General features: G+C 47.7%; 1 protein-coding gene across 3 annotated transcripts in view; it reads right to left on the bottom strand.

Annotated features, from left to right (window-relative positions):
• Positions 1 to 4,994, bottom strand: part of PAPSS2 (3'-phosphoadenosine 5'-phosphosulfate synthase 2) — a 71,866-nt gene extending 66,872 nt beyond the window's left edge. The window contains exon 1 of one of the 3 annotated variants that reach the window (XM_023240330.2): positions 4,555 to 4,994. Coding sequence is in view for 2 of the 3 variants with exons in the window: in XM_023240329.2 (XP_023096097.1) it covers positions 4,555 to 4,581 (27 nt within the window). In the remaining variant the exon portion in view is untranslated. The remainder of the gene's footprint in view (positions 1 to 4,554) is intronic. The other 2 variants (XM_023240329.2, XM_023240331.2) reach the window with 2 other exon arrangements.
• Between the last annotated feature and the right edge of the window lie 17,325 nt (positions 4,995 to 22,319).

Raw genomic sequence — 22,319 nt, 5'->3', positions numbered from 1 at the left:
CAAGGGAGAAGAATGAAAAGAGCCCTTGTCAAGGTGAGCGGCAGGGGGGGGGGGGGCTCAGAATCCCCCCCAGCAAGTAAGAGTGCATGAGAATACACCCGCCTCCCACCCCACGCGGAGATCCTGACGGGGGGAGGACACTCCACCTCGGCACTAGAAGAATCCGGAAAAAGGGGCGGGGTGGGCGTCAGCACTTGTAGTCTACAGCTGGCCCTTGTGCGCCAAACTGCACCTCCAAGTCACCTCACCTGGGTGGTCTGAGACTCGTCAAGTGGTAAATTTAGGTTAAAGTGGCCCCAGGCACGGGCAGAAACAAAAGCAAACTCTCCCCGAAGAAAAAAAAAAAAAAAAAAGGCCATTCATCCTAAGCCTCCAAGAATCCCTACAAGTCATTTTTCAGTGGTAATGACAAATACCCAGGCAAAAATAAGCAACCGCGCGCAAGGACATGTAGATAAGACAGGGGGAAGGGGAAATCTCAGAAGAATACAGATCGCCCAAGGCGAATTCATCCTGGGATGAATTCTGTAGGCATTTGTGCAACAGCTACGTGTTGAGCATCTAGTCGGTTCCAGGTTGTACGCCAGGCTGCTGGGCATGCGTGCCCTTTCCGCTGTCACATGAACAAGTCACCCAGGGGACGCAAGGGGAGTTGAAACACCATTATATTTATATATCCATTTGCTTTTGGTGTCTGTGTTTTCCTAAGACTTGCAAGCACAGAGACCAAGGAGTGCCCTTGACTCTTTACTGATAGATTTTGAAATAAGCAGTGATCTCCCAGAGAACGGAGATCGACCTCATCCATTCCGGCCCCCATTCCCCATTCAAGTTACACCGAATTCACCCCTCAGCAAACCACAGAGCCACCTGCATTAACGGAAAAGGCACAGAAGACACAGATAACTATGTCAGGGTGGAGTGCATTTACCTTTAACTGTAAAAGTCCACAAAAGAGGATTTTGGAATCATGGCACGAATTGGACAACATTCATCGTGAGGCAGGTCTGGAAACAGCCGGAGGCACAGGAAGGGTGGAGAGAAGTTAGTCCAATACTGACCGAAGGCCTTTCTCGGTTGGCCAAGGTGGTTGGCAAAACCTTGTTGATAATCTGGACACACTGCTTACCCCCCCTTGGTCTCCTGTCCAGCTTTTCACAGTCAGGGTGTGTATTATCACTTCTATACGCCCGCAGCTGTGTGCTCTTATGAAACATTCTGGTGGTTCTTCCGTACTCGGCGTTCGGAACAGTAGGACCTGTGCTTTCTGCTCCCCGTTTGCCCCGCCAGGACGGTGTAGTGTAGGAACAACAGTTACCGCATCCGGGGTGCTCGCTCTGGGCCTTGAGCTGTGCGAGATACTTTTTTTAGGGATCATTCACTCCTCACCAGAATTGTAAGGGGTAAGTGGTCATTACCTCCATTTTACAGACGGGGTACTATGTGCCAAGGATACGGAGGGAACAAGAGCCTGAATGCGAATCCTGACTTGCTCCTGGCGTTCTCCTCCCCTGGAGATGAGGCTCCGTTTGCTGGGGGGGGGGGGGGGGGGGGGGTGCAGGCTGCGGTGCGGGTGAAATGAGATACAGGGTGGCCTCTGGGGGAGCGCTGGTTCCTCCTTCCTTCCAGCTGGTTCCCCCTTCCTTCCAACGTTTACTCATCTAAAATTCATGTCTTGCCTTGGACAGCATCTCCAAATAGGTCTAAAAGTAGCTACTGTTGGGAAAATAATGTCCTATTGTATAGAATCTTGAAAATAATAAAAGGTAGGGGAGCCTGGGTGGCTCCGTCAGTTAAGCGTCTGACTTGATTTCGGCTCAGGTCATGAGCTCACGCTTTGTGGGATCGAGCCTCAAGTCAGGGTCTGTGCTGACAGTGTGCAGCCTGCTTGGGATTCTCTCTCCCCCTCTTGCTCTGCACCTCTCCTGCTCATGCTTGCTCTCCCTCCCTCTCATCAAAATAAAATCAACAATCTTGAAAACACTAAATAAAATAATAAAAGGTAGATCATCTCTTACATTTATGAATAACTCTAAGGTTCCAATGCCCCTTCACCCCCTCCCCAACCATTGGTTGGTTGGGGCCTTTGGAAAATATTTTCCTATCTCAGTTGTCTTTTTTAGGTCCATTGTCTGTCTCCTGTCTCCAGGACACAATATTATTGTCTGAACATAATAACATTGCCTTGAAAAATGCTAATCCAGGAAATGATGCAAGAAGAAAGAATCAGGCCTTTGCCTTTCTTTCCAGTCCTCTGGAGCGCTCTGACTCCTTCCTTCTCCTGGGTATGTGTGTGTGTGTAGGGGGGATGTTGGTGGCCAGGCTAGAGTTAAGTCAAGGGACGGAGGGGAGTATTGTGACACACAGCCATCTTTGGTTTTCATGGTAAGGATGTGGAGCCCAGCAGGAATGTGCTACCTTCCCTTTTAAAAGAACACTACATTTTTTGGTCAAGCTTGTGAGAAAATCATCCTCGAGTGTCTCATCCGGAAAATGTAGCAAAAAAAAAAAAAAAATTGGTGGGGGGAGATGTATTCATCCCAGGATACTGCCTGACACACAGTAGGGGCTCAACAAGTGTCTGAAGTTACTGCAGGCGACTGTATATCGAACATCCTCTTTAACAACGCAGAAAAGAATATAATGGCTCCCGTGAGTCTCTGAAAAAGCCCAGCCTCCCCTCTAGGAGAGCTTCCTAGAGCAGCAAGGCTCACTTCTCCAATAATGATTATTTCAGAGGCCACACACGTGGATATCTTTTGCTTTGGACCGCAAGGTTTCAGAATACATCTTGAGTTAGCATTTAAAGCTTGAGAGATTTCCCATGCATTTAAAGCTGGTTTGGCTGACCCAATCGCGTCTATCTGGCCCTTTGGACACGAGCGCTGGTACCTGGATTATAATCGTGTTGGCTAAATAAAAGTTCAGGAACCCTGCAGCTTTTTCAGGTGTTAACTGAATCCTATACAGAACACACACACACACACACACACCCCAAAGAAAAAAGAGGAGGTTCAAAAGGTGTAACCAGAGAAAGCGAAGCCTCTGGCGGTCACGTTTCTACACTCTCTCTGACCACACGGTTCCCAGGATCAGTGTGGAAAGCTCCTGGTCTCCAAACCCACTCGGTCCATCAGCTCTTGCGGAGTGGGGGCATGAAGGGAAAGCCCACCCACCCCTTCCTTACTAACGCTTGAGGAGGCTCCCTATCAGAACAGGGAAGGAAAGAACTAACCCCCACCCCCATGTGCAAAGCTACCAAGTGCCACCGCAGCTCATCACTTAAAAGATACCATTCAGAATTTTACAGAAATTAACCGGACTAAATGGGACTAAAACACAAGTGATTTTCACTTAACAATATTTTTAAAGCTGCCACAATACTGAGAGTCTCCCCACTTTAAAATAGCTCCTATAAAAGGCAGCCGGATCCCATCCCTCCTCCTGGGCCTTCCTGCCGGGATGGGCCGTGTGGTCTGAAACGAGGGGGCCCCCACCCCCTTTTCCTGCAGCCCCTGAATCGCCCCACCAGGCTCCTTCCCCAATTCTTGGCTTTCCACGTCTCCTCCCAGCCCGCCAGGAACAGACCTCAAAGATAGCTCAGTAATAGGCAGTCTATAATCACAGTAATAAGCACGTATCAAGCGCCTACTATGTGCCAAGTTCTAGTCTAACTACGGGAGCGGGGTCAACCCGTGCGGTAACCGCAATCATCAACCTGAGGCGTGCAGCGTGGTGAGGACGGATGCTCAGCAGTCAGACTGCGGGCTGGGACCTACCGAAGGCTTGCAGACCACCTGGTGTGGCCCAAACGCCTTCCGCTAAGGCTCCTCCCAGGTCCGGTCAAGGATCACAGCTGCCATTTTTAGGATGCAAAATTAACAGGAGCCCCTACTGCTGAGTGAGAAGGGAACTTTTCTCTTTGACAAGCCCTCTATCTCCTATAACGGGGCGGGCGGGGGGGGGGGCGCAGATTAGTTCCGGACAAAACCGAGCCTCTAAAAGCAGCTCACCCGCCGAGCCCAGGAACCCCCGGGCCCGGAACCGATGCCACCAGGGAGCTGACTCCAGCTAGAGGGCTAAGCGCTGCGGGTGTAGACAGCGGCAGCTTTCTCCGTGAGGTCTGTCATTAAAGCGCACTCCGAGGAGGCTGCGTGGACCAAGCCCCGGTGGCTGTCGCCGACGGGCGCCCAGCGACCAGACCTGGCGGCACCGGGCTGGGCTCAGCCCACCGCCCACCCCAGCGGCGCGGAGCTCACACGGAAGAAAAGGCGGGTCCCGGGAGGCCCTTGGGGAAGGGAGGAAGCGTCCTGCCTCGGCCCCTCTCCCGCGCCCCGGACCCGCCGCGCAAGCTCCCGAGGTCGCTCCCGGGCGCGGCGACCCCGAGGGGCGCAGGTTCCCGGAGGCGCTGGCGGAGAGGGCCGCCCGGGGTCCCCCCGCTTCCCCTCCCCTCCCCCTCCCCCGCGCCCCGCGGCTCGTGCGCTCGGCGGAGTGGGACGCGGGCCCCCCCCCCCCCCGGCAGGCGCGGCGGGGGGCGGACGGCCCGCAGCCTACCGTCTTCTGCTTCTTGACCCCCGACATGCTGGCGGGCTGGGCGCTGCGCGGCTCCGGGAGCGGAGGCGCGGGGACGCTCCGAGCGCGGCGGCGGCGGCTGGGGCCCGGCTCCCGGGAAGGAGGTATAAAAGGGCTCCGCAGACACGTCGCACTTCCCTTGACCGGCCCCCTCCTCCCACTCCTCCCCCCGCCGCGCTCCTCTCCGCCCCGTCGGCTCCGCCGGCAGCGCCCAGCCCAGGGGACCCGGCGGCCGTCTGGGCGGGGTCCCGGGCCCGGCCCCCCGACTCGCCCAGCCGCTGCGCCCGCGCCAGGCCGGGGTCAAGTTCGCCCTGCCCGGGCCACTCCCGGCGGCGGCCAGGGCGCGCCCCCGCCCCCGCCGGGAAGGATTCCCGCCTCCGGGACCGGCTGCGGGGCGCCCGCGCGTGGGCAGGGTCCTCGGTGGGCACCGACGGCCGGCCCCGCTTCGCCTCCGCTCGCAGCCGCAGCCAGGGGGCGGGGGGAGGGCACGCGCCCTCTGCTTCGCGCGCCCCCGCGAGGGCATCAAGGCCTCCTTTCTCCCCGTTTTACAAAAGAAGCAATCGAAGCTTTCAGACTTTCCCGAAGGTACACTCTGAGGCCGGGGGATTCAGACCCGGGCTGGCGGCCTCCGCAGCCCAGGCTTTCTACCCCAGCGTCCTCGAGCGTGCTGCTAAAATCCAGAGGCCAAGGTTCGCCTGCGCCTTTGCGCCCGGCACGGTGCTAAGGGCTTTGCATGCACTCACTCCTTTGAGCTCGCGGTGTTTCTCCCCGAGTTACAGATGGGCCCCAGCGGGCCCTCCTCCCCACAAAGTCTAGGAAGCAAGGGCAGCCCCAGACAGTGGCCAGTGGTGGCCCTGCACTGTTTTCCGTCCCCCGCCCCTCCCCAAGCATTCGTCTAGTACTTCGGTGTGGATGGGCCCTGTGGGGAAAGAGCCAAAGAAAGGAGGCCCCACTCCAAAAGCTTTATGACCTAGACCCTCGGGCATCCGAGATTTTATCAGATTTTATGGGAAGACAGCCTGAGGCCAGCCACCCCTCTTAACCCAACCGTCTGCGTCTTCGAGGAGCAAAGAAGTGAGGAGGGAAGCTGTAATTCGTGACAAGCAGTTGGCAGGCAATCACTGGGTATCTCACCCTTGGCAAATGCCACCGACAGATCAATAAGACCAAGAAAGAACCAAAAAGGAACCCCGAACACGCACAAGGGCCACATGGCTCATTTCCATTACGTGCCTTCTGTAAAACGGCTGGAGAAGTTCTATCTCCTAGAGAGGTGAAGGGTGGAACTTTATTTCGCACCGAACTGTTCTTCTGGAGGGCTACCAGCTTTCCAGACAGACACCTGAAGACCTGGGCATTGACTCCTTCCCTATGGGAAGGCGGGAAGGAAAAACGTCAGGATCCAAAAACTCCAGTCAGCCTACGTGCCTGTGCAGTCTTGAAATGTCAGTGTATTTATTTTCTTACCCACCGTGAATAAGCACCCACCACCCACTTCAACTGTGAGCAGCCAGAGGGCAAATGCTGGACTCGAGTTTTTGTTCTAGGCGCCAACACTCTGAATTTACGTGGTTTAAATGGTAACATCCATGCTAATGTCATCGGAAAGAGCCTCTTGTATCTGGTTCCGACCGTATCTTGAACCCTGCCAGATCCTGCCCTCTGCAAAAAAGGTAGACTGTGGATGGAGAAATGGCAATTTGTATGACGGTTGTATGATGGTGTTTCATGTTGCCTCTCAAATAGCGGTGTTTTTGAAACAGAAGGAAGTTAAGCGTGAGTCCCTAAGGGTTACCTCCTGGAGAAGGAATACAGGATTGTTTAGACCTGGGGGAGGTCTTGACATCCTTTGTGCAATCGCCCTGTATTTCACAGAGGCAGTGTGAACCACAGAGGCAGTGTGAAGACGGAGAGTCTGACCCTTGTCACCGGGTGGGGGGAGGGGGGGCAAAAGAGAATTAAAACCCAGGTCAGTGACTCCCTCAATGCCCTGGGAGCTGAATCACCCCATCACTCGGTCAGCAATTTCAAGATGCTATGAAACCGTAAACTGGACTATTTATCTTGTTTTAGATATAATTAATTTTCTAGAACTTTGGAATAGATAGGCTTTACAACTTCTCTGGAAGCAGTTATTGTGAAATAGAAGGACCCAAGCTGCTTTAGGACCCTTGAACATCACAGCATCCGTCTCACTGGAATTCAACATGGTAACTCACTCAAAAGCAAAGTAATCATTCTTTTTTACTTTCATGGTTGTTGTTGTTGCTTTTTCTTTTAAAGGCAATGTCTTGAATTCTTTTTCATTTCACTACCATCTTGGTTCTAAAAAAGGACATGCCTTCTTATGGGCAGCTGGTAGCTTAATTTTTGGCGTCTATGATTCCAGCCCATTCGAGCTTGAAAGAAGACTCATTCAGGAGAAGGGTTGAAGTCTGTCATTCATATGGACACCAGTCCCATCACTTTCTCAGTAGTGTTCCCTCCAAGACTCCAATGGGAATCACTGTGGGCTGCATTGTGCCAATTTGTAATCCTTACACGAATGTGCACAAAGGTTTTTTTTTTTCTTCTTCTTCTTCCTATTTACTTTTCTTCCCTCCAGAACTGGCTGGGCTTAATGATTAACGTAATGAGCTGGTGGTTACTACTTGGTCCTTTTCTTGTTTAGAAAAGATGGAATCAGTCAGCTCCCACAAATAAGGGAAACACATTTGCAAAGAACAACAGTGATGGTGAGATCTTTATGCCATAGGTTCTCCAACACATTTTGGGGGGGTTGCGGGGCTCATCACATTTTAGGGGATCTAGCCTGGAGGCATGCTCCCCAGGATGGCCATTCCAAAAGAATGCAGCTACACTGCCCCTAGTGGCTGCAATGAATGGGAAAAAAAAAGACCCAATTGTTGAAACCCCCTTAACAAAAACTTAGTGGAACAGCTGCCTTGAGTCAAGAGGCCCTTAGAGAAAGTCCTCTAAAGGACCCAAACACTCTTCCCAAGCACATGTAGTCCCAAGTCAAGCAAGATGTGGTCCCTGTCTTCAAGAAACTCACACGCAAATGCAGGTGACAAGTGCCTCCCACATCTGTCCCAATCATTTCAATACAGTCCCTAACTGGACAGGTCAAAATGGTACATGCCTTAGCCAGGCACATCCCTTGTCTGTGAAGCACAGCTAAAGGGTTCTACTGCGGCATGGTTCTGCTGATAGGAATTCCAGAAACCGCTCTCAGCAGGCGTCTCCAACAAAGTCCAGTTCGGGATTTTATAAACCGCGTTAAGTGCCCTGGGACACCTGGGTGGCTCAGTCGGATGAACATCCACCTGACTCTTGATTTCGGCTCAGGTCATGGTCCCAGGGTCGTGGAACCGAGCCCCACGTCGGGCTCCGTGCTGAGCATGGAGCCTGCTTAAGATTCTCAGTCTCTCTCCCTCTGCCCCTCTCTCCTGCTCATGCTCTCTCTCTCTCTTAAAAAAAAAAGGGGGGAGCAAGAGAAGGCTGTAAGACAGGACGTGTGCCAAGTGCAATCCGGCAGCTCATTAGTCATTACCGGATACTTCCTGTGTCCGGGGACGAAAAGTCACTGTCCTGGGAGTCCACGGTCTGGCGAGGGAGATGGATATGTACACAAACAATTCCAAGGGAACGCGGTAAGTGCTGGCATAAAGGCATATTCAGAGTAACAGGGAAAGAAACCTCCGACATGCCATGACCGCTATGAAGAGACTATGAAGAGAATCTCATGGGTGGTGATAATTTAACTTGAGTTTCAAGGATACGAGAAAGCCAGGTAGACGGGTGATCTGTCACCAGGCTGATGTCCCCACCGCACGGAACACCCCGCCATTCCCTGGCCTCCTTCCAGACGTGCCCCAGCCTTTGCTAAAGACCCAAGCAGAGCAGAGCAAAGCTGCAGCCAGCCAGAGCACACGGCAGCACGGACTCACCCACCAAGAACCTGCCCACAGAGGAAAAGCCCCCACCCCCAGGCAAAAGGGACAGTCTTCCTCCATGTCTCAGGTGGAATCTGGTCCAAAGCGTCTACTCTTTGTATTGGTGGTAAAAGAAATACACTTTATAAGCACACACACACACACACACACACACACACACACACACACACACACATTATGCAAAATAGAAACACTTAGGGTAGTTAGGGAAATTCACTCCAAAATTCAGCGGAAACAAGTTACACTTGGTAACTGGCCGAGTTTTCAGTCTCCAACCATTTATTTTAAAACGTGTTTAGCAAGGTAGAAGATAATGTAAGCCATGTCACTTAGAGGCTTTAGATTACCAGAAAAATTTTCAACTGAACTTACATTATGTAACTATTGACTATCTCATTAACAAATTACGTACCTTAAACTTCAACTGATTAGAAACACGTCCAACGAAACTTAGCTAAACTTTAAGACATAAAGGAATGAAGGAGAGAAGGAAGAAAGAAAAAAGAAACGACAAAAAGAAGAAAGAAGTGGAGATTGTGATATCTGGCCAAAAATTAAGAAAATATCACACCAGGTGCCTGGGTGGCTCAATCGGTTAAACGTCTGACTTCAGCTCAGGTCACGATCTCAGTTCGGAAGTTCGAGCCCCTTGTCGGGCTCTGTGCGGACAGCTCAGAGCCTGCAGCCTGCTTCAGATTCTGTGTCTCCCTCTCTCTCTGCCCCTCCCCTGCTCGCTCGCTCTCTCTCTCACAAATGAACATTTTAAAAAGTTTTTAAAAAATCACAAAAGATGACATATTCAGAGAAATTAGTTACACTGTTAGAAATCTGTCTCCTGGGGCACCTGGGTGGCGCAGTCGGTTAAGCGTCCGACTTCAGCCAGGTCACGATCTCGCGGTCCGTGAGTTCGAGCCCCGCGTCGGGCTCTGGGCTGATGGCTCGGAGCCTGGAGCCTGTTTCCGATTCTGTGTCTCCCTCTCTCTCTGCCCCTCCCCCGTTCATGCTCTGTCTCTCTCTGTCCCAAAAATGAATAAACGTTGAAAAAAAAATTAAAAAAAAAAAAGAAATCTGTCTCTAATTATGAAAGGATGGAAGTATTCCATTTAGAAATCACTTCTACGGAGACACGGTAAGTGCTCTATTTTTCAACACAACTAAGAAATGTGGTGATATAATAAATATTATAGTCATTAGCAAATAAATGCACAGTAAATCTGCAGATAACTGGAATATAATATGTTGAGCATAATTTAATTTACTAGTGTGTCCTAAACCTTCTGTAAGGACTCTAAATTTGGACAGCCACATCATGTAAAGCTAAGCAGTAAAAAAAAAAAAAAAAAAAAAAAAAAAAAAAAAATCAACATATTCTCTCACTCTCTCTATATCTTTTATTTTTTTAATTTATTTTTAAGTTTACTTATTTATTTTTTTAGTAATCTCTACACCTAACATGGGGCTCCAACTCAAAAACCAAAGATCAAGAGTCACACGTCTTTCTGTCTGAGCCAGCCAGGTGCTCCCATCTCTCTTAGATAAAGATACAAAAATCCTAACTTATAGGCATCAGGCTTCCTTACAGTATTATAAGAGAGTTTTTATGGATACTAAGCATTTTCTGAAAAAGGACTAGTTCTACACATACATTGCTATTTTTCAAATGTCTTTAGATGCTGCAGTAAAGAAGAAAATTCAAGGGGTACCTGGCTGGCTCAGTCGGTTAAGCATCTGACTCTTGATTTCTGCCCAGGTCACGATCTCACAGTTCATTGATAGTGCGGAGCCTGCTTAAGAGTCTCTCTCTCTCCGTCTCTCTCTGCCCCTCCCCTGCTTGCACTCTCTCTCTCTCAAATAAGTAAACTTTAAAAAAAGAATAAAATTCAAATTCATTTAAAATGTTATCAAATTCATTTCCTGATCTTTATATAATATTTTCAATCATCATGTTTTCAATACTAAAAATGCAGCTACAATCATAGGAGAAATCAATCTCCAAAAAAACGTGGGGCAACGGTCCCTTTATAACAAAAATCATAAATACTGGGGGCACCTGGGTGGTTAAGAGCCCGACTCTTGATTTCCACTCAGGTCATGATTTCACGGTTTGGGAGTTTGAGCCCCTCATTGGGCTCCACGCCGACAGCTGGGAGCCCGCTTGGGATTTTCCTTCTCTCCCTCTCTTTGCCCCTCCCGTGCTCACCTCTCTCCCTAAAAATGAATAATAAAAAATATTAAAAAATCATAAATATTGGCCAAAATTGTTATATGTACCGCTAAAACAAACTTACGCTCGAACCTTGAAATCCCTCTATTTTCTTAATTACACCCCCTCCCCCACCACACACACACATACTTGTTTTTCTTTTCTTCACCTTTTTTTTTAACGTTTGTTTATTTTTGGGACAGAGAGAGACAGAGCATGAACGGGGGAGGGGCAGAGAGAGAGGGAGACACAGAATCGGAAGCAGGCTCCGAGCTCCGAGCTGTCGGCACAGAGCCCGACGCGGGGCTCGAACTCACGGACCGCGAGTTCATGACCTGAGCTGAAGTCGGACGCTTAACCCACTGAGTCACCCAGGTGCCCCTCTTCACTTTTGATTAAGGAAGAAAAATCTGCTCTGGACAGGGGGATGTACTTTTGAAGCCCTCAAGGTTCTCAGAGCACCTGGATGTCTCACTCGGTTGGGCATCTGGCTCCTGATTTCGGCTCAGGTCATGATCCCAGGGTCGGGAGTATGGTATTGGGCCCTGCACTGAGCTCTGCACTGAGAGCATAGATCCTGCCTGAGATTCTCTCTCTCTTCCTCTCTCTCTCTGCCCCTCTCCCCACACACGCACTCTCGCTCTCCCTCACTCTCTCTCTAAAATAAAAAGAACATATATATCTGAAGCCCTGAAGGTTCTCACACTTCACTGTAGATTATAACCATCTGAGGAACCACACACTTGACTAATCAAATCAAACTCGGGGGGGGGGGGTGGGTCCCCAGCCTCCATAGTTTTTAAAGGTTTCTCTTTAAGAGAATCATTGGTTCTCAAAGGGGCGGGTGCATCAATATCACCTGCGTTAAATTGCAGACTGCTGCCTCCCCCCCAACGCCCCCCCCCCAGAGTTTCTCACTTCGGATGTCAAGGGTAGGACACAGAATTCGCACTTCTGGCGAGTTCGCGCATGACGTTGCTGCTACTGGTCCAGGAACCACAGTTGTGCAGATCCCTGCCTTGGATACAGGCCTTCCACCTCACCCACACATTTTACTTTGTTGCAGGAAATTTAGAAAATAAGTCGAAAGAGAAGAAAGAGGTGTGCTGGGGAGACAACCTTGGGTAACACTCTTAAAAACCATCCCACCACTGGGAATAAAATGTCTTACAATGTTAACCGGGAAGGAAACCGATTTTACGAGCTCTATTAAAATCACACTGAAAGCCTTAAAATTATACATTCAGCTGCCTGGGCTTCCCTCCCTCCTCAATCTACAGATCTCCAGGCTGGGGCTTGCTCCAGAACATGTCACACCCTGGGGCCCATTCTGCTTTGCAGCTGGGGGCGGGAGCCGGGAATCTAGCCCACTGGTCACCACGACAAAAATCCCCTGGGGTGCTTGTAGAAACACGCATTCCTGAATCCCACCCTTAGAATTCCCCTGGGAGATCACTTAGCAGGTTCTAATTCTCGGTTGAGGGTTTTTAATTAGGCCTTGGTCCTTTTTCCCTCCAGATGCTTTGTTTATTCAGAGTTCTTGTTCTTTCTCTAAGGGTTTTAGGCTTTAAAACAAGGAAAAGAACCTAGTTCTGTTTTCTGCTTTCCATCCTGAGCCCAGAATTGGTTTGGATTGAATGGTAGAGGGCCCGAATGGGGAAATATTAGGTGTGAAAACTATACTTAAAATATTGTCCTGCTGTATCATTTGTTTTTCTAACATTATTAATGAATGATTTATCCATTTGTCCGTTGGTGTGTGGCCCTTTCTCCAGGACGCGGTGTGAGCTGGCTGAGGCCTCCCCTGGCAATTACTGAGCGATACATCCTGTGACGCCCCCCCCAGCGATATCCTGAGAGAAGCAGTTCAATTACAAATGATAACTCGGAACGTTTTTGCTCATTTGCTCTTCCAGACTAATTAATGAATTATTTTATCAAGCCCCCTTTCCTGCCCCGCCCCCCAAATTGTATAGGGTTGCTATTAAATTGTTAATAACAGGGGCGCCCGGGTGGCTCAGTCGGTTGAGCGTCCGACTTCGGCTCAGGTCACGATCTCGCGGTCTGTGAGTTCGAGCCCCCAGTCGGGCTCTGTGCTGACAGCTCGGAGCCTGGAGCCTGCTTTGGATTCTGTGTCTCCCTCGTTCTCTGCCCCTCCCCCGCTCATGCTCTGTCTCTGTCTCTCTCTCTCTCTCTCTTTCTCTCTCTCCCCCCCGTCAAAAATAAACATTAAAAAATGTAAATTGTTAATAACAAGTTATACCTTCAGTGTGGGAAGAATTGATGGGGTAGTCAAGCTTATTCTCTAGCACATGGTATCTCTGGTCTTTTTTTTTTTTTTTTTTTTTTAACATTTATTCATTTTGACAGACAGAGCACGACTGGGGGAGGGGCAGAGAGAGAGGGAGACACAGAATTCCAAGCAGACTTCAGGCTCTGAGCTGACAGCCCAGAGCCCGACGAGGGGCTCGAACTCATGAGCTGTGAGATCATGACCTGAGCCGAAGTCGGACGCTCAACCGACTGAGAAGCCCAGGCGCCCCTCTGTTCTGGTTTCTTGACTCTCGTGCATAGGTACATACATCCCCATGGATTATGAAAGGGATTTCCCATCCTATCCCCTCCTATCACTGTTGTTTTAGAGGAATGCTATGGATTACTGCATTCAGTAACTTTTAAAAACTTATGTACTTAATAAAACTACATTCCTTCCGCCCGCCCCTTACAAATGTAATTCAGACACACTTTGAGAGCCAGTGGCCCAGAGAATGGAATCAAAGGCCAGTTGAGGAGTCCTTCTGGGAGGGGGCTCAGTTGCGTCCAAGAGTGGTCAGCCTGGACAGGGCTCTTAGCTGCAAAAAAGGATTGGTATTGTGTATAAGTACATACTGCATATAGAAACCCTAGTGGCCATTCTACTTCCCCATGGAGGAGTCTTACCTAGAGAAGGACGAAAAGTTGGGGAGAAGACCTCATGGTGTCAAGTTCTCTCTTAGTTTCTGCCTCAAGTCTCCCAGAACTCCCCGGCTTGCCGAGGCTCTTCCTGTGATCCTGTGAGTTACCTGAGTAGCCTTCCAACAAATACACTTGCTTACTTCGAGGTAATCTGAGTCGGGTGGCCTCTCTTGGGACCAAAATAGGCCTCCCTTATTTAAGACCACCTTTTTTGGACCACTGTGAAAACTGCATGAAGGGACAAGAGATGCCCAGCATGGCACCAACCAAGGCTCAATAAATCTACCAACTGAATGGAATTGAGCAGGATGATTTAGAATTGGCTTTACATTTGGGGTGCCTGGGTGGCTCAGTTGATGAAGCATCCAACTTCAGCTCGGGTCATGATCTCACGGTTCAAGGGTTTGAGCCCTGCATTGGGGCTCCATGCTGACAGTGTAGAGCCTGCTTGGGATTCTCTCTCCCTCTCTGTCTCGGCCCCTTCCCCACTTGTTTGCACATGCACGCACTCTCTCTCTCTCAAAGTAGATAAATACACCTAAAAAAAAAAGAGAGTTGGGGCACCTGGGTGGCTCAGTCGGTTAAGCGTCCGGCCTCAGCTCAGGTCGTGATCTCGCAGTCCGTGGGTTTGGGCCCCGCGTCAGGCTCTGTGCTGACAGCTCGGAGCCTGAAGCCTGTTTCAGATTCTGTCTCTCTCTTTCTCTATGACCCTCCCCCATTCATGCTCTGTCTCTCTCTGTCTCGAAAATAAATAAACGTTAAAAAAAAAAAAGAGAGAGAGAATTGCCTCTACATTTGTGACAATTCGGGGTTTCAAGCTTGATAGAAAATTCTATTATAATCTCCAAGCTTATTTCACAATTTTAAAGGTGTAAAATAGAAATGACTTGAATCCCACCCCAAATCTGAAGATCTTCCGAAACATGAAAAATTGGTGGCATTTTCAGGTCATCGTACAGGTAGCCACAGCCAACGGTAGCCTAAGTTACTGAACGCAGTTTATAGTCAACAATAGTTTATTACAGAACATATTACACCTATGCTTCCTTTGAGGTGTGGTTTTAAAGACAATTCTGTGCGAAATGTGTCTGCCCCTTCTCACTTGGCTTTAATTCTGCTCATTTTATTTTATTACAATATGTTATTACAAATGACACCTGTTTCTTCTGCTCATGCTCCCTCTGACGTCCCAATAATTTGCATCCAGCGATTTAATTAGGTTCCCAACTAGATCATTAGTGATGACGTCTATAGAGTCATGCTATTCTGCAAAAATACTGAGACGTTGTAATCTCTGACGTATGTGAGAGATTTTGCTGCCTAGCTATCGAAAAGGAGCATCTTTCCTTTGCCAGCCAGGAACGCTGGACACGGGGGTCTTGGTTCTGCGTAATATCCCAAATGTGTTCCTTTAGCACAAGAGTCCACGTGAAGGGCTAACGTGATTCTGATCCCTAGTCGTCATGTCCAGAAAGGAAACTGATCTGGCAGACAGGGAAATGGTGTCCCTTTAATCTGTAGCCATGATCTCTAAAGTTAACTTAGGAAGGATTCTGGATCAGTTCTGCTTTGAGGAATACAGGTTGTGTCCCCTTTCAGCTTAGAGCTCTGACTCTGTCCCTTGGAACAGTCGAGGAGCTGGGCTAGTGGAAAGTCACAGCTTGGCTCTCCCACCCTGCCACCAGAACGGGACCCATGGTGGAGAAAGGGGCTGAAACTATGACTTCAGCCAATTCTTGGTTTCCATAGGCGAAAGCATGGGGGCTGCTTTGGCACTTTCAAGATAACATCTGGTTTGTACCCTCACCCAAAGACTAACCCCAGAGAGTTCCTGGTTTACTAAGGATTCTATGCCACATTTTACTTATTACTCAGTGGTTTGGAACTTTGAATGGTTTTGAACAGACACAACGTTACATATTGTGTCCAGGTTCCCAGGCCAGGCCTCTGGTCCCTGGCACCCAAGAGAAAATCTAGTCAGTCAATAATGCACCTGAAATTTGGTACATATGGAATTTTAAAGCAGAAGATAATATTTGTATACAATGCATAAACCCCCAAATCACTTTTCTTCACTTGAAGGCTGGGGCTTGAGGAGGGTCAGGTTAGTTCGAGAAGGTGAAAAAACTGTGAACTGCAACGAGGCGAAGAGACTTTTTGTGCATTTTGAAGGATTTCAAAGTTGGTGGCTCTTTATTTTAATCCCACGCCTTTCCTTTTTTTTTTTTTTTTTTTTTTAAACCAAAAGTCTATTGTGTGGCAAACAGAGACACAAAGAGATGCTCCACATCACCCGTCATCAGGGAAAGGCAAATCAAAACCACAATGAGACGCCACCTCCCACCTGTCAGAATGGCCACAATCGAAACACAGGAAATAGTAAGTGTCAGTGAGGATGTGGAGAGAAAGGAGCCCTCCTGCACTGTTGTTAGGAATGTAAACTGGCCGCTGCCGAATACAGGATGGAAGTGCTTCGAAAAATTAAAAGCAGAAAAACAGAACTACCATATGAGCCAGCAATTCCACTACTGGGTATTTACCCAAAGAAAACGAAAACGCTAATTCAAAGAGATACACGTACCCCCGCGTTTACTGCATTATGTACAATAGCCAAGACAGGGTAGTAACTCAAGCACCCATCCATTGATGAATGGATATAGATGTGGGACACACACACACACACACACACACACACACACACTAGAATGAGAAAGACGAACACCATGTGCTTTCACTTAGACGTGGAATCTAAAAAACAAAACAAACAGAAAGCAGAAACAGGCCCGTGGATACACAGATCGAACTAATGACCGCCAGAGGGAAGGGGGGTGGAGGTGGTCGGGCAAAACGAGTGAAGGGGTGGGGGAGACACAGGCTTCCAGTTACGGGATGAACCAGTCATGGGAATAAAAGGCACAGCACAGGGAATAGAGTCAAGGCCAGTGTGGTGACAGATGGTAGCTATGCTTACCAGCAGAGCAGAAAGTATAAACTTGGTGAATTGCTATGCTGTACCCCTGAAACTAATGTAACATTGTTTGTGAACTATGCTTCAATTTTGTGAAACAGTGTATCATGGGGGTGGGGTGGTGGATGAAATAGGTGAAGGGAATTAGGAGGTACACACTTCTGGTTATAAAATAAATAAGTCAAGGATGAGAAGTAGAGCATAGGGAATGTAGCCAATAATGTTGTAATAACTTTGCACAGTGACAGATGGGAACTACACTTACTGCGGTTAGCATTGTGTAATGTACATAATTGTCAAATCACCCGAAACCAATGTAATACTATACGACAACTACACTTCAATTAAAATTTTTTAAACCGAGAAAAAAAAAAAAACTGTGTCACCAAACACAGTAAGATACCACTCCATATTAAGATGACTATAATAAGGGGCGCCCGGGTGGCTCAGTCCGTGGAGCATCCGACTTCGGCTTAGGTCACGATCTCACAGTTCGTGAATTCGAGCCTCTGTCGGGCTCTGGGCTGACGGCTCAGAGCCTGGAGCCTGCTTCGGCTTCTGTGTCTCCCCCTCTCTCTGTCGCTCCCCTGCTCATGCTCTGTCTCTCTCTGTCTTAAAAATAAATAAAACATTTAAGGGGCGCCTGGGTGGCGCAGTCGGTTAAGCATCCGACTTCAGCCAGGTCACCATCTCGTGGTCCGTGAGTTCGAGCCCCGCGTCAGGCTCTGGGCTGATGGCTCAGAGCCTGGAGCCTGTTTATGATTCTGTGTCTCCCTCTCTCTCTGCCCCTCCCCCGTTCATGCTCTGTCTCTTTCTGTCCCAAAAATAAATAAACGTTGAAAAAAATTTTTTTTTAAATAAATAAAACATTTAAAAAAATTTTTTTAAGATGACTATAATAAAAAAGACAATAACAAGTGTTGGCAAGGCAATGGGGTAACTGGAACCCTCACCCATTGGTAGTGTGACCGTAGAGTGTTGTAGTCGCTTTGGAAAACAGTCTGGCATTTCCTCAAATGGCTAGTACGTGACTCAGCAATTCCTCTGCGAGTTATATTCCCAAGAGAAGTGAAAACAAATATCCACCCAAAAACTTGTACATAAATATTCACAGCAACATTACTCATAACAGCCAAAAAAATGGAAATAATCCAAATGTCCATCGGCAGATGATGAGTGGGTAAACAAAGCGTGGTCCATCCATATAATGGCATGCCATTTGGCCATTCAAAAAAAGAAGTGCTGATATCTGTTATGACATAGATGAAATTTGAAAACATAATGCTGAGTGAAAGAAACAAATTATAAGAGGTGACACACTGTATGATTCCATGTGTATGAAACGTCCAGAACGGACAACCCATAGACACAGAAGGTACATTACTGCTGGCCAAGAGCTGGGGGGCGTGGGGACTGGAAGTAACTGTGGATGGGAACGTGGGTTCTTTGGGGCCCATGAAAATGTCCTAAAATTGCATAGTGGTGACGGTTGCCTGACTCTGTGATGGTACTAATAACATTTTTTTTTTTTTTTGGAGGGGGAGGAGACCACGTGAGGGGATGGGGCAGAGAGAGAGGAGAACAGAAGATCTGAAGTGGGCTCTGCGCTGACAGCAGGGAGCCCTGTGTAGGGCTTGCACCCATGAACTGTGAGATCATGACCTTGGCCAAAGTCAGACACCTAGCCAACTTAGCCACCCAGGTGCCCCATAATGACATTTTTTAAAAATTTTTTTTTTAACATTTATTTATTTTTGAGACAGGGAGAGACAGAGCATGAACAGGGGAGGGTCAGAGAGAGGGAGACACAGAATCTGAAACAGGCTCCAGGCTCTGAGCTGTCGGCACAGAGCCCGACGCGGGGCTCGAACTCACGGACCGCGAGATCATGACCTGAGCCGAAGTCGGACGCTCAACCGACTGAGCCACCCAGGCGCCCCCATAATGACATTTTTAAAGCGTTTAACTCAATGAGGTGTTGTTAGCTTGTTTTGTTGTTTCATTGAGACATAACTGACATATAACATTGTATAAGCGTTAGGCGGTCAATGAGATTTAATACACGCATATATTACAAATAGACGTGCTAGTAACTTTTAATCATACATTTGACACTATGTAAATTATACCTCAAGATTGTTATTAAAAATAAAGCTGGATCTTCACATACTAACCATAGATCCAACAATCTCATTCCTAAAACTTTACCTAAGAAAACATTCAAACTTACATTCACACAACAAGTTGTACGTGCGTGTTTATAGTAACTTTATTCATAATGACCCCAAACTAAAAACAATGTAGACGCCTTTCTAATGGTGAAAGGATAAATGGGCGGGTGGAGACAGACCAAGTCTTACTGGTACACCCATACAATGGGGTAGTACTCAGCAGTAACAAGGGAAGAAACTGTTGACTCACACAACATGTGAGAATCTCAAAAGCGTTTTGCTACCTGAAAAAAGCCAGCTCCAAAAGGCTATATCCTACTTATGAGGCATTTTCTAAGGGTGCCTGGTGGTTGAGTAGGTTGAACGTCTGACTCTTGATTTCGGCTCAGGTCATGATCCTAGGGTCATGGGATCAAGCCCCATGTTGGACTCTGCACTGAGTGTGGGGCCTGCTTGAGATTCTCTCTCTCTCTCCCTCTGCCCCTCCCCCTACTCTCTCTCTCTCTCTCTCTCAAATAAAAAAAAAAAAACAATGAAAAAGACATTTTGTAAAAGAGAAAACTACATGGCTAGAACACAGATCAGTGGTTGCCAGAGACTGAGGTTGGGGGAAGGGTTTGATTTCTGAAGAGAAGCAATGGGGATTTGGAAGGTGACGGAACTGTTCTGACTATTCCATACCATGACCGTGGAGGTAGACACCTGATTATGCGCTTGTCAAACCTGCAGATCTGTCTACTACAAAGAGTAAATTTTACTGAACGTGAACTTAAAAAAAAAAAAAAAAGTGTGTGGGGAATCCAAAGTGGAATACAAATGGTAAAAAAAAAACAAAAACAAGCATAAATACGAATAACATGACTATACTGAGGAAAGTGGTAAAGAAAAGAGCTACCCTAAGTTACATTAGAACACAGTATTTTGACTGGCTCCTGTACGCTAAGACTGAAGGAACTGAATACAGATAACGGTGCTCTACTTAGTAAGTTTGTTTACCACGGGAACATGGGGGAGCAATTCTGAAGCTATTTGATATGTGTATTAGGCTTCGACAAAAAATAAATACATTGCAGGTTACGAGAACCGGCGTTGTCAGCCAGTGAGAAAAAGACGACCGATGGAGGAGAGGGCAAAGCTAGAATGAACCTGGTAGTGTTGGGTGGGACACAGAGACACCAGTGTGAGTTCATGGGGTTTTCGCGTATATACACATCAGTAGATATGGAAATGCAGATGTGTGCGTACGAATGTGTTAGTATGTATGCTTCTATTTCCTCGCTCTGGCCACTGAGAGAGTCTCAAGGCACGGACATGTACAGTAGCAATCAGCCCTCCTAGTGCCCCGACCTTGGTTTCTAAATGTCATTCTCCCATGAAAGGAGCCAGCCTTCCGTGGAGAAGAGGTCGGGTCTAGGGCAGGAAGAATACAAAATGAGGCTAGGCACCAGAAAGCAAGGAAGTGCTACCAGACTAAAACAAAAAGAAAGCCACAAAAAGAAAAAGGAAGGAGGACGTGTCAAAGGCCCAGGAGCCCACCTGAGAGAACACTCCCAAAGCTGTGACACCTGCAACCCCCTCCCCTCCTGAGGTGTTACCGCATCATGAGGTGCGAAGACGGCCTTGACAAAGCGAGATCATTTTAAGATCATTTAAATGAATTCTTAAATGTGCTTTCTGTCCATACTCACTACTCACTTTTTTTTTTTAATGTTTATTTATTTGTCTGTGAGAGAGAAAGAGAGAGCACAAGCAGGGCAGGGGCAGAGAGAGAGGGGGAGACACAGAATCCGAAGCAGGCTCCAGGCTCTGACTTGTCAGCACAGAGCCCGATGCAGGGCTCAAACTCATGAACCGTGAGATCGTGACCTGAGCCAAAGTCGGACGCTTAACCCACTGAGCCACCCAGGCGTCCCCTAAAATGCTATTTTAATAGGAAGCAATTATTTTAACTCATGTGTCGCATTACATGCCTGTTGACTTGGGAAGTAGATTCACATAAGACACAAACATTCCAAAAAATGATGGCCATAAGGGCTCTCAAAATAATTCTGAATGTTCTTATAGGTAACTTCAGAAAAAAAGTCATCTACAGGATTCTGTAGACTTTTCCCTGCCTAAAAAACATATTTTCCCACTTAGTCCTCATTATTCACTCTATTCCTTAATCCGTGTGGCCACAGACCCTTTCCTTCAAATTAGAATTCTGCTGAAAAGCATTAGCTTAACCCACCCGTGGTCTAACGACTGGGTTCTCTCGACAAATACAGATTCCCAGGGTGATGCAGCAAAGTGAGGTTGAGCTGTTAAGATTAATTTGTTGTTTTAGGCCCAGTGCCTGGTTGGCTAAGTCATGACAATGGAGCCAGTGCACAGAGCACTCGACACGGTTCTAAGTGCTTTAAATATATTAACTTACTTACCTAACCTGCACAACAAGAAGCATGTAATATTGCTTCGCATGTTTTATAGAAGAGGAAATGAGACATAAAGAGGTTAAGTAACTAAGTCAACGGCTGAGCCAGGATTCAAACCCGGAGTGTGGCCCACAGGCCATTCAACAACGATGCATGCAACCCCACCCATGACTGTGCATGAAATCTGTCTTTATTTTTATTTAAAAAACATTTTTTTTAACGTTTATTTATTTTTGAGACAGAGAGAGACAGAGCATGAACGGGGGAGGGTCAGAGAGAGGGAGACACAGAATCTGAAACAGGCTCCAGGCTCTGAGCTGTCAGCACAGAGCCCGACGCGGTGCTCGAACTCACGGACCGCGAGATCATGACCTGAGCCGAAGTCAGCCGCTCCACCGACTGAGCCACCCAGGCGCCCCTGAAATCTGTCTTTAAAAACTGATTACACAGAATAGTGCTCATTAACCCTGGAGTTAGCAGGAGAAAAGTCATTCTGCATAAGTGAAAAGAGGAACTTTAATGGTTTTAGAGACTCTAGCTATTTTCTTGTTTGTTGCTTTGAAAGAAATGGTTTTATAATTCTTTTCAAATACCTCCAACAGAGAGCACTAATGCCCAGCTCCTGAGTTATGCTTCCCGGCAGAGACGTGGCTAGGGAAGGGGCCCTCGTACGTACTAGCTTCGTTCACACGCGTTCAGCTGGTGGACTTCAGGAACAACGGTTTCTCTTACGTAGGGTTAATGAATCCTTGAAGGTGTGCTCCTAATGTCAATTTGCTTTGCAAATTGGACACAGTGTTTTTGCAGTTCTGTCTCACGTTATTGTCCAGGCTGAATAATCAGAAATTTCTTATCGGTTGAGTCCAAAGGAAGAATTTTGACTTTTTTTTTTTTTTTTTTTTTTTTTTTTTTTTTTTTACAAAAACTGGCATCAGAGCATTTTAGGGAGGGATCTTCTGTCCATGCTAGCTAGCTTCCAGGGCACAGGGAATAGACTATTATTTTAAAATCATAAATGAACTCTCCCTCCTATTGGCCAGGATAATTATAGCTCTTTAAGTTGATTCCTATAGATTCAAC

Source organism: Felis catus, chromosome D2 (assembly GCF_018350175.1).
Source record: "Felis catus isolate Fca126 chromosome D2, F.catus_Fca126_mat1.0, whole genome shotgun sequence".
Classification (NCBI taxonomy): Eukaryota; Metazoa; Chordata; class Mammalia; order Carnivora; family Felidae; genus Felis; species Felis catus.
Note: the sequence above shows the minus strand (reverse complement) of the source record. Positions and strands in the feature narration are given on the sequence as shown.